This window comes from Cariama cristata, unplaced genomic scaffold (genome assembly GCF_000690535.1).
Source record: "Cariama cristata isolate BGI_N322 unplaced genomic scaffold, ASM69053v1 scaffold34962, whole genome shotgun sequence".
Lineage (NCBI taxonomy): Eukaryota > Metazoa > Chordata > Aves > Cariamiformes > Cariamidae > Cariama > Cariama cristata.
The window spans coordinates 6,670-18,780 of record NW_009605032.1 but is presented as its reverse complement, the minus strand read 5'-3'; the positions used below and the strand labels follow the sequence as shown (position 1 = coordinate 18,780).

The 12,111-nt window shown below is 55.2% G+C and overlaps 1 protein-coding gene across 1 annotated transcript in view; it reads left to right on the top strand.

The window, feature by feature from the left end:
* Positions 1-5,100: 5,100 nt before the first annotated feature.
* IGF2BP2 (insulin-like growth factor 2 mRNA binding protein 2) overlaps positions 5,101-12,111 on the top strand; it is a gene marked incomplete at both ends in the record, with an annotated part of 13,227 nt that continues 6,216 nt past the window's right edge. The window contains 4 exons of the mRNA XM_009695809.1: positions 5,101-5,149; positions 5,545-5,596; positions 6,183-6,246; positions 8,664-8,936. Of these exons, the coding sequence (XP_009694111.1) occupies positions 5,101-5,149; positions 5,545-5,596; positions 6,183-6,246; positions 8,664-8,936 (438 nt within the window). The remainder of the gene's footprint in view (positions 5,150-5,544; positions 5,597-6,182; positions 6,247-8,663; positions 8,937-12,111) is intronic.

Below are 12,111 nucleotides of genomic sequence, written 5' to 3'. Positions count from 1 at the left end.
TTTTATAGATGTTTTCTTGCCTAGGACAAATATTTCATAAATTAGACAGGGCTGCCGGGGAGACTGTTCGTTTCCAGCATGTTTCCCCTCTGTTTTTCCCCCCAGTTCTCTTGAAAACTGGTTTTTATTGAAAGCAGGAACTGCCAGACGGTGTTTTCTCTGCCCTCAGTACTGATCTGAGGTGGAAGGTGATAAAATCTCTTTATGGCTTTATTATAATAAGATATTCCACAGCTTGACTAGGAAAAAAATATTCTTTTATTTTTTTTAGGGCAAAGAGTGGTGAAGCCATCCCTTACATACCATGTAAGGTTTATATTTAAGCCAGCTCAGTGAAATTAAGTTTCTGGTTCCCAAATGCTTGTGAGAGGTGAAACCCCTGCATTTTGGAGCAGGAGACCAGGGGATGGGTGGTCCGTGGAACTGCAGCCCCATGGGCGAGGGAAGGGTCGGCGGATGCAGGGAGGGCTCGCGGAGGTTAGGCAGGAGGTCTGGTGGCTTGTTTTCGTTTCGCAGCTTCGTCTCCTCTTTCTTCTTCTTTTTCTGCGTCCGTGGATTTCGGGGCTGGCTGTTATTCGTTATTTCCCTGGGAGCTGCGGGAGGGGTAGACACAAAGCTGTGCGAGTGCCGCTGCTTACCTGGGCTACTGGAAAGGAGAGAGATGTGCCAAAAAAAACCCCAATCCACCTGATTCTAGGGAATAAACAGCAAGTTTTAAGGCACTTTCTGTTTTATTGCTTGATTTCAGCAAGTACAGATATCCCGCACATGGCACGTAAAGTTCTCGTTCGTGGGCATCAGCCGGTGACGCTGGTGGGGCACAGGTGGCCATGGGTTTTCCGTCCCCTTTCCTCGCAGGGCTGCGATATCGATCTCGCGATTTCGGTCTAACGGATGCATGAAATATAGCACAGCTCTGTCGCGGATTATTCCATGAACCCAGCTTACAGCCTCACTTGCTTAGAGAACGGGCTCCTTCGTCCTGCGTGTGATGCCGGCCGGCACATGGTACCCAGCTCTGGGATGAAGGAGTTGTTTCCTCCTCCAGCTGGAATAGCTGCTAGTGAGCTGGACCCTTTTTGGTTGAATGTAGAAGGGAAAAAAAGCAGGTGAAGCTATGTAAATCTGGTTTCTTTAGCACTTGAAGCTGATGCTCAGTTGCCACTGGGCATTTTGTCCCGGGCTGGGCACCGAGATGGCTGGTGGGAGCGTGCAGGTAGGGAAGAGCAGAAGGGTGATACAGAAAGGCAGAGCTCTCGTGGTTATCTGAGGGCAGCTCACTACGGCAGGGCTAGTTGCACCACACAGTGGAGTATTTTTCCACAAACTGTATGCCTGTAGTTACTGGTTATTACGATTTTTATTTTTTAAAAAAATTCCTACCAGCCTGCTGTAGAACAGGTTGGGTGAAACGTGGCTGCTGCCTTCCTCACGAGGTCCTGCACCACGGGTTGTGTACGCGCGCTGAAATCACTCCCCTGTCTCCCAGGTTTTGGGAGGAATGAGGAAAATGAAAATAAAGGGGGTTTCTGCCCCAGAGTCCTCTCGGAAGCGGTGTTGGAGGAGGGTGGCCTTGAGCTCTGCTGCCCTGTCTGGCAAGGACCACATGTGGTCCATGCCCCATCCCTGGGAATAACACATCCATCCATCATGGCCCCGGCTATACATCCATCACTCCATCGGTGATGACCCCGCGTGGTCCAGCACCACATCAACCAGGTGGGCAATTATGAGAGCTATAACCAATACACCCGGTAGGAATAATAACCTGATTTTAAATGCTGAGTGGTGATAATGAGCTGCTGGGAGACCTGCCAGGTGGTGAGGGTGAAGCCTTGAGCCCCATTTGGGTATCTCTAGATGCTCTGCGTCAGCTCGGATGGATGTCGGAAGTGGGAATATGCCGTAGTGTCCCGTTGGGAAGTGGGGTTACGTGGCCCCTTGCTGTGGTCCTTCTCTTTGGGTGTTTTGGGAGGCAGGCGAGGAGCACGGAGGGGTGAGACAGCACCTCGGGGGACCGGGGCTGCCCTGGCATCTCCTTTGGCAGAGTTGGAGGGAGATGATAGCCCTGGTGCAGTTGAATTCAAGGCAGAGGCTTTTCTAGAGTTGCTGCTGACACCGCGGCAAGGGGACCACGTCCAGCCAGTGTGCTGGTTTTGCTTGGATGAGTTTCAAAATGCCCCGTGTCCCCCAGGCTGCTGGGCTTTGGTGTTGGAGTGAGCTGAGCCAAATGGACCCCAAAAGAAGAGTGGCTTCTCTCTGCTCCAGCCTGTGGCATCCCGTGGGCACAGACAGTTCCCAGGCTCGGGGAGGAGGATGGTTGTAGCGATGCTTTGCCTTGCAGCTGAGCGGTGGCATCTTGGGATGAGGCAGATGAAGGTGTCACCTGTTCTGTTTTGGGGCTGGAAGCGGTAGAAGCAACTTCGGTTGGGCTTTTGGAGCTGAGAAGGGCTTTTCCTTGGAAAGCTTTCAGGTGCTGATGGTTTGAGACTGACTGGGATTTGCTCAGGCAAACGGGCTTTGCAGCGTGCTGCCGGTCAGCTCGGGAGCAGGATGGATCTCTTGGAGCAGGCAGGAGCGGTCAGTCCCCCTGGGAGCTGAGCACCTCCCCTGGACTGGCCCTGGGCATCTTAAAATAGCCCCTGGGGGAAACGTTGGTGGGTTTTAAAAATGAAACGTGGCCCGTTTTCTGGAGCGGGCCCTGCAGAGCGTTGGTACTGGGAGCAGTGGCGCAGTGTCAGCCATGGGTGGGTGACAAGGACAGGCAAGAGAAGGGTTTTGGCTGTTGGTGAGTAGTGCAGGATTGTCTCTACCACGGTCTCCCTTGGGCCAGGTTCTCGTTACTGCTGCCTTTGTGGTGTGGGGTGGGAACGGCTTCGGGATGGGATGAATCTTGCTCCTTGCCTCACAGGGATCTTACAGCTGCACGCCCAGCCTTGAAATCCCCTGTGGCAGCTGGGGACAGACGGGGTCCATGGCTGCTGGAGGAGAGAGGTTTGGTAACGCTGCAGGAGAGCACCATTTTCTCCAGCTCTGGCTTCCCCACTTTTTTGCAGTGACCTATTTCTTTCAACGGGCAGAGCCATCGCGGCACGGGGGGCAGGTCATGAATTGGGCAAGGTTCTGGGCCGTGGTGGGGAGGTGAGGTTTCAGCAGGGACGGCCGTACGCAGGATTCCTGGAGGAGGATTGGCCTGGGGAAGCCATCTGTCAAACCCACGCAGGGTTTTATTGAGCACACCTCCTCAGTCGGATGCGATCGTAGGGTTTGTTGTCTGTTGCCGATCGCACCGCTGACCATACCGGTTTGAGGAGCACCGTGAGATACGAGGCTCCTTGGTGGTTTCAGCTGCTTTGCTTGACCGTGGTCCTTCTTGTGGGACAAGCTGTGGATTTTGGCTTGCTCTCACAGCCCACATCTCAAGGAACATCATTTCCTTGCCATCCCTTTCTTGCTTGGAGCCTGTACTTGCTGTGTGTGGGGCGGATGCCCCAGATTGCTGCGCATATTCGCCGGCATCCTTATAGTCATGTTGCTCATGCTGCACCCCGAATTCATGTCTCACAAGGCAGATGGTTGTCCATCACAAGGTTCTGGTTGTCCTGTGCTATTAAATCAGGGGCAATCGGAGCCCGCGGAGGCAGAAGGATCGTGTCTGGAGCATGTCAACCTCCAGCGCTGCGGTGCACGACTCTTGCCGGCCCTGGCTGCTTTGGGTCTGCAGGAAAGCCAGCCTTACCTCTGGTTCTCGTTTCGTGTGCCCCACGTTTCCTCCCTGTCCCTGGTGTCTGGCCCCAAACTACCTGAGAAACTCTATCTGCCCAAATTGCTTGCAGGGGCTCGGGGTGCGCCTGTGCAATGACCAGTGAATGCAGGGGCCAGCCTTGCTGTTTGGGCCAAAGTTTGAAGGTCTCATTTTTCAGCTCTTGAAGACCGCTGGTGGAATCAAGGTGTTGGATGTTGATGGTTTGCAGGCGAGCAGAGCTCATCCCACCTCCTGCAAAGGCTCATCCTGCAGGATTTGACCCAAAGCCCCGTGGTCTTGCTGGCCGTCAGCTGAGGCTGCTGGTGGCTGCTTGCATGTCCTCACGTAGCGTTCAGGCTGGTGGTACCGGTCCTTCCAAGCATTCTCCTTAAGCTGATCCCAAGAAAGGACAAAAACTGGTTTTGTAAAACCAGATTCCAGCTGCCGATTGGCTTCCAAAACCTGGCTGTGTTGCGTGGGATGGCTCGGTCGGAAAACTCATCCCTGATGTTGGGAGAAGTGGTCTGGGTCTGCTCGGAGCATTAGGGCTGGACCAAGTGAGAACACAGGACGCTACTTTGGTCAGAGCTGATTGACTACAAGTAGGATTATCTGGGTGGACAGTAGATGAGTTCACGGCTTGGCTTGATCCTCCATGGACTTGAATGTCTCGAAACTCCCCACTGCCCAAGCACATCTTCTTGCAGCCAGGCTGGAGAGGCGTTTGGTGGCCATTAGCTCTTGGGAAGCCTTTGCAATGCTTCCTGCGCATCCATGCCCCAGGGCTGCACCGCAGTGAAGTCGAGAGTACAATCATGTGAGGCTGGGAGTGCAACCAGGCAAGGTAGGGCACCTTGGCCAACTTCAGGGGCAGGCCTCCGAGGATATGTATTTCGGTTTCCCCACGGAAAGCAGCCCCATGTTGCTGGGACGTGGTGGACATCAGCAGGATGCACTTTCGGAGAACCCCTCTCAAGGAACGGCGGGGCTGGCCATGGTGGGTCTCTGGATCCTGTCTGCATCCAGCTGGCCAGCCCGGGGCAGCGCGGTGAGGGGTGTGCGTGCATCCCAGCTGTGCCTGTGTGGCCGTGACTCTGCAGGGGCTCATTTCAGGAGGTTTCCTTACCAGCCAGCATGAGGAGGGAGCGTTCTTGAGACAGCATCGCCCCAACGAGTGATGATGGGGGGCAAGGCTGGGAGAAATGGCTTTCCCAGGGGATGAGCTGCTCCAGCTCAGCGTGGGGAAGGGGGATGCTTCAGCAAGCTCTCACCAGCTGCCGTCTGATGCCCAGAAAGCCTTTGCTCTCCTGCTGCAGCATGCCTGCAGACCCTAACCCTGGGCTTTGTCTTTGCAGGAGCAGGAAGATCCAGATCCGAAACATCCCCCCCCACCTGCAGTGGGAGGTAAGAAGCGGATGATCTTAAAAACATCCCGTTCATTTCCATCTCCATCGGTTGTGCCGGGCAGCACCACCTGTGCTGCTGGAGCTTGTGATCTGCACGTGGGTCACCCTTTACCTTCCCAGTAAAGCCAGGAGGGAGGTGAAGCATGAACTGGGCTCCATCTCCTGCCTGCTTGTGGGTGCCAGAGCCATGGGGCAGCTTTGAGCAGTAGGGCATCACTGGAATAATGGGATACAGGTGGGTGAAGGCATTTAAGCAGTTGGGTGATGCTGGGCTCTTTGGAGGGTGTCTGTGGGTGAAGCAGGCTCTTCCCTTGCCTGCTCTCTGCCTGTCCGGCAGCCTCTCCTGCCTGCCTCACCTGCCCTACCTGCCCTGTTTGCTGCTCTCTCCCCCAGGTGCTGGATGGCCTCTTAGCTCAGTATGGGACAGTGGAGAACGTAGAGCAAGGTAAGATGGTCCAGCATGGTCCTCATCTGTGCAAAAGTCTCAGCGCTGCTCCCCAGCTCTGCCCATGCTGAAGAAAACCCAGTGAGGTGAAACCTTGTTTTCCCAGTCATTGGTACTGGGATGAAATGGTTTTTCTTATGGACACAAGGCCTGCTGGCAGAGGTGGGGCCACCCATCCAGTGATGAGATGGCACGGGCCATCAGCCCTCCGTCCCCAGGGCTTTTCGTGGTCACTGGCAAACTAAAACCCCAATTTTCCCTGCAAGCAAAAACAAACTGTTTGGGGTCTGCTGGTGGATTGGTGATGTCCGGCCATGCATCCTCCTTGGCGAGGGCAGCAGGATCCAGCCTTGGCACCTTCTGGTCCTTTACCAGCCCAGCTCAATCCTTGTGCTGGGGGAAAATACAGCGGTGCACAAACGTGCACCCTGTGCGGTGGCCGGGGCCGTCCCCCATGGGACAGGCATTACCCTCCCACCATCCCCCCCTGCATCCCTGCTCCAGGGCATACCAAGGGGAGACGGGAGCAGGAACGACATCTCTCTGCTCCCCTGCTCTAACGCTTCTTCTCTTGCTTTTCCCCCAGTCAACACAGACACAGAAACAGCCGTTGTCAACGTAACGTATGCAACTAAAGAAGAAGCAAAAGTGTAAGTGGATTTTGTTTTGTTTTGTCCATACTTTCACACCACCCAAACTTTTCCCAGGGAAACCCAGGTATCTTCCAGGCTGCTTCTTGTCTTCTGTCTAAGCCGCCTTGGGTCATTTCTAAGCTCTTGCAATGTAAGCTTCAAGGGCCTTCAGAGCTGTCTGTGTATCTTCTGAAGGTATAGCAGGCAGATGTTGGTTTTATCTTGACCTGTCTCATCTCGCATGTTTTCTGCCAGCAGTCTTCTCTTCGTCCCACCACCGCTGGGCAGTCTCCTGCCTTCTCCCCTCACATGGCAGATGGGGTTTCTCATGGTGGCCCCCTCTTCCTCTGTACCTTCTTCTCTTGTCCCCATGGGGCTCCCAGATGTGCCATCTTGCAATTCTCTTTGGACACTGTCTTTCCTACAAGATCCTCTGCAGGGTTGCAGTGGCCTTGTCTTCAGGGAGCAAAGCGCTCTAGAAAGCTGAGGGTCAGATCAGGTAAGCAATTCATCAAGGAGTCATCTTCCCAGGTTGGAAGTCCAAACCTAAACTAGGAATGCACTGGATTAATCACCAATTGGACCACCCAACCCGAGCTGCTGAAGAGGTGGAATATGGCGAAGGAGGTGGGAGAGATGGTGAAGAAACGCTGCGGTGATGGGAGGTGTAAGTACCCTCCACCATTTGGGGAAAATTCAAGTTGGAGACCAAAATATGCAGAGACTGTCGCCTGCTGCTTCCTGGAGTCAAGAGAAACCTGCTGGTCGTCGACTTCTAAAAGGCTTCTGCCATGGACAAGGGAGGGCCTTTGGGAGGAGGAATAACTGGTCAGAGGAGGTGAGAGGGAGCCAAGGGGTCCGTGGCTCGTTTCTGCAGGGGAGGGAGAGCGGCAGAGGGTAGATCACCTGCATGTTGTGCAGAGGAATTGTAAAGAAATGCCACCCATCAAGAAAAACCTTAAAAGAACGGAAGAACCCAATGAGGCTGTGCATCAGTGCAGTAGGGCTGTGTGAAGATATGCTTAAAGATTTATCATAACCAGCAGAGGAAAAAAAATACAAATTAGGGGTTATTTCAGAAATGTGAGGACTATTTCAAGGAAAACGCTTTGTTACAGGCTTGTAGAGATGTTAGCCCTGTGCTAGAGACCAGCCCTGAGTTAGCTGTGAGTATGTAGTGAGCACACCTCATACTTAGTGGCCAGGGTATTTTTGATGTGACCAAGAGCAGGCAGACCCCATGCAAGGAAGAGCCTTTGCCAGAGTCCATTTGCTGCTGGATGTTCCAGCGACTTCCTATCTGAGTTGATCCATCACGAGGTTGGACGTGTGAGGATGGAGATGGGGAGAATGATCTGCTGGTCCAGGAGGCCAGAGCAGAGTCCTCCTTGTGCCATGGGTGGCCATGGTGGGCATGCTCCAGCATCAGCTGGCCGGAGGAAGGTGCTGTGGACCGCAGATAAGCATGGCATGAGCTGCTGTGTCTTGGGATGTGTAGCAAGCAAGGAAGGCCAAGAGTCTGACCGACACAGTAGTGCTTGATACTTTGGGGTAAGAGGCTTGACTGACACCTGTCTTAGGTGGTGCTCAGCAGCTCGATGCAGAAGCAAGAGATGAGAGGAAAGGCCAGGGTGGTTTGTGAGTACATGTTTGGTTTAGAGCACGTTGGGATGGGAAGAGGTGAAAGGAAGACCTCTGTAGAGAAATCAGACTGTGCTGCTCTTGGAAAGGGAGGGCGAAGCTGCAGAAGTCCTCACTGGATATGAAGCTGAGGCCTGGCGAGGAGCTGCTTGCAGTGGTGCCTTCGTTCGCCTGCCTGTAAATAGCCCAAGCGAGATGCGGTAGGAAGAGGGAAGAAGTACGGCTGAAGCCATCACCGCTCGCAGAAGTCATCGCAGACTCCAGCATGGCTAAGCATCACGCCTCTGAGGAGGGGCTTGGGGGGATGAAGAGTCCGGGTGCTGCACCCCCAGCCTCACTGAGCTGGAAAGGGAGTTGGGGTTCCTGATAGAGGGGCACCATGTGCCCCATCCTTCTGCTTGGAGCGGCAGCTCTTGCTCAGAGCCCCGCTGTCACCTTTTCTGTGTTGAAAAAGCCTGCGAGACCATTTCCATGCTGTGTGATAGCTTCTGGCCAATGCTTTCCTCAGGTGGAGTGGCAGATCCTCAGGCTGGCATCCCACCTCTGCTGGGGGGACAAGCCGTGTGCCAGCCCTGGTGTCACCCACATGGGAAGGGACATCATCCCACCACGCTACGGGGCTTGCTCCGCATGGGGAAAGTGGGGGGCTCTGGCTTCCCATGGCCACCTTCTCCAAACTGGGGAGGAAGATGCAGGCTTGGGGAGGACCATGGTCAACAACAGCAAGTGCTGGGGGGTGCTGGAGGGGTCCTCGGAGAGCCCCTCACCACCTTCCGCATCTCCCTGCCTTGCAGAGCAATTGAGAAGCTGAGTGACCACCAGTTTGAGAACTATTCCTTCAAGATTTCCTACATCCCGGATGAAGAGGTGAGCTCCCCTCCACCCCCCCAGCGATCCCGCCGCGGGGGCCACTCTTCCAGGGAGCGGGGCTCCTCCCCGGGGGGCTCCTCGCAGCCCAAACAGCTCGATTTCCCACTGCGGATGCTGGTACCCACGCAGTTTGTTGGTGCGATCATAGGAAAGGAGGGCTTGACCATAAAGAACCTTACTAAGCAAACCCAGTCCAAGTAAGTACCTCGAATGGTTTTGTTTCCTTCCGTAGGGTGCTGTAGGTCCCCAGCATGGGTCTTCCATGCACGTGGGGCTTTTGAGTGCTGGCCGGTGCTGTTTTCCTGGGGTGCAGCCTTCATGGGATGGTGGCAGAGCCCATGTCCTAAACCGTTCCTGCTGGCCAGGGTGGTCTGGGTGCAGCAAGAGGGGGTTGCACGTTCCAAAAAGGCCAGGGATGGGTTTCTAAAGCCTAATCACGAGAACGGCTGGGGACGAGGCTTTAGGGAGAAATGGCAAGTTTGGGGATAAAATGCTGAAGGGGGGATCTTAGGTGAAGCAGTCAGTGCCAGCGCGGTCTTTGCCCTCAGGATTTGCTCATCCTGCGGCGCCGTGTATGGGCCAGAGCTGTTGTAGGGGGAACGTGGGCACCGTGGGAGTGCTGCCTTGAGAAGGATGGGCTTTTTGTAACTGTTTGAAGCCTTTTTTTTTCTTTTGCAATCTAACATTTTTATTTTTGAAGAGGAAAAAAAAAACCAACAAAAAACCAAACCCAAAACAAAAAGGGGGACTGTCTTGCCAAAGTTTTCCATGTTTCTCTTGTCAGTGTTCACATTGATTTCACCTCTGATTTTTCTGCATGGTTTTCCTGCATGGTTTGTTCCTGCCCAGATTTGTTTGTGTTTAACCCAAAGCTGTCTTCTCCCATGCTCATCATCCTGAACCCGGTGATCCCACAGGACATAGGACTCCTGTACCAGAGCATCCTCCAGGGCGTCTTAGTTCTCAGAGAAGCTTTTAGAGGCAAATTATTTGGCAATAGTGCATCCGCTTGAGCAGGAGGTAGGAAACCGCGCTGCTCTGCAGCTGAGCGAGCCGAACCCCAGCGTTGGGTTTGCGGGAAGAGGTTTGTACGGAAAGGGGGCAGATGCGTAGGGAGAGGAGCTCTTCGAGCCCAGCTGGCCCTAGCATGGCCACCTCGTAGCCGTGAGCTGGTCCCGGTTGGCCGCAAGCCCTTCTTCTCCAGGTGAGTCCCCTGGTGTGATGAGCAGCGGGTGTAGCTGTGTCGTTGCCACCCAAAACTGGAAGGTTGCCCTTTGCAAGCCCTGAGCCTGGCAAGGAAAGTTGGAGGCAGTGGCTGCCGGTTTCTCCTGACCACGAGGCCAAATGCTGCTGCCTGGGGCAGTTTCTGCCGCCGAGCTGTCCCTCTTTGTGGGTTGGCTCCCCGTGCCTGCCCCGAAGACCTGGTGCTGTGGAGGAAGGCCGTGCTCCATGCTCTCACCTCTCCCGACCTGCCTGAGGAGGCCATGTGCCACAGTAGGCCACCACCTCCAGCCTTGGGCAAGGGGGACCTCATGCACCCTACCTGGGCAGTCGTAGGAGACCATTGCCTTCCGTTTGGGCTGTCAGCCCGCAGCTCTTTACCTGCTCAGGCCACCCTCACCCACCAGTATGATGATCCTGGGGACAAGGGTATTGGTGACATCCTGTTGCCCAGCTCCTGCTCCTACCCAGAGCGACGTTGGCTCCTGGATTCCTCTGCTCACATAGGACTTCGCCCTTGTCTCCACACACAGTGATGCCCAGAGATGCTCCTGAGCACCAGGGGACAACACTGTCCCCAGGTTGACCCACCTTCTTCCTTGGCTGAGAAGGAGCCCAGACCAAGAGCCCACCCCACCAGATGACCTTCCACAGTGATTGCAGCCCTTGTAACTTGAGGAGGAGAGGACCATTGCTACCAAGCTGCCATGGGGCCAGGATAACCCTGCGTGCACACCGTACTGCCCACCTTGAGAGGGCTGTCCCTCATGGCCACCACTCTCTGAAGCATTCGCAGCCCCCCCGTAAGGTGTCTCAGAGGTTTTTCCTGCTGCACCATGGGCAAACCTGCCCTGTCTGTGTCCACCATCCCTGTTGTCAGCTATCCCGGTCTCCCCTGCCTGCAGCACCCCAGGGTCCCAGGCAGCTGCTGATGGGGTGAGATGGTTGAGAGTCCCCTTCTCCATCCTCCCGTTGGAATGGAGCTGTTCAGCAGCAGCAAGGGGATGTGCTGGGAAGTCCAGAGTCCTCCTTCACCCTCCAGCTCTTCAAGGTGGGACATATCTGAACGCAGTGACCCGTTCCTGGCGCCCCATCTTCTCTCTGCAAATTTGAGCTCGTACCTGCGCATCCAGGTTTGGGATAGGTTGGAGGTCAGCCAGAAGCCTGGTCCATGTCCCTCTCCTGGGCTTGTCCAGGGTACTCGTCACTTTGATGTGTCCGTTCAGCCCATCCGTGGCTCTTGGCCCTTCTTCGGTACAAAGGCTCAGCTGCGTGCCCCCCCATCTCCACCACCCTCAACTGCTCATGGGTTCAAGAAGCTGCCTGATGGCCGGTCTGTGGGGTTTGTTGAGTCAGCCGTGGATTCCTCATCGCTTTTCCCCCTAACTGGGAGCCAGTGTGACGTTGTGGCACGGACCTGTCATCGCCTCTTGTGGCACGTCATCATGCGTTTGGCCCCCTCCCTGACAGAGGGGGTGGCAGTGGGTGTCACCATGCCTGCTGGGTGCTGCCTCTGAAGGAACATCTCCTCCAAGTCAACCTGATGGAGCTCCGCAGCTGGGAGTGCCTTGAGGGGTGTCACACAGCACACAACTGGGTCACTCTGTGCTGTAGACGTAACCGAAGGGCAGGGAGAGCTCGGCGGTGCCGGTGTCTCCAGAACCTCGGTCCAAGCAGGACCAGTCTCCTGCCTGAGCAGCTCTGGCTGAAGCCATAGGAGATCTGGAGAGATGTAGCCTGCAAAGGGGATCAACCTCTGTCTTCATTCCCTCTTCAGTGCTCAGATGAAACCACCCTGGGGTCCCTTTTGAAGCTGGTGGGGTAGGCTCTTCCCTTATCTCAGGGAAGGTTCATCCAGCTGCTCCTCCTCTACCTGTAGATGAAGCGTGCTTGTTCCTACGTGTTGGTTCATGAGCTCCTGGAAGAGTTGACCTGTGCAAACCCACCATGATGCTGCAGCATCCAAATGTGGTGCTGGTTAGGGGTGACTCTGCACCACAACCCTTGGCCTTGCATGCACAGCAGCGCCCGTGGATGATCCTGGTCAGGATGGGGACCTCATATGAAAACAAAGACATGGCCAGAGGGCACCGTGTTGGAGCCGAGCACTGGTGGCATTCGCGGAGTGGCTGAGCCGCCCCCACCACCACA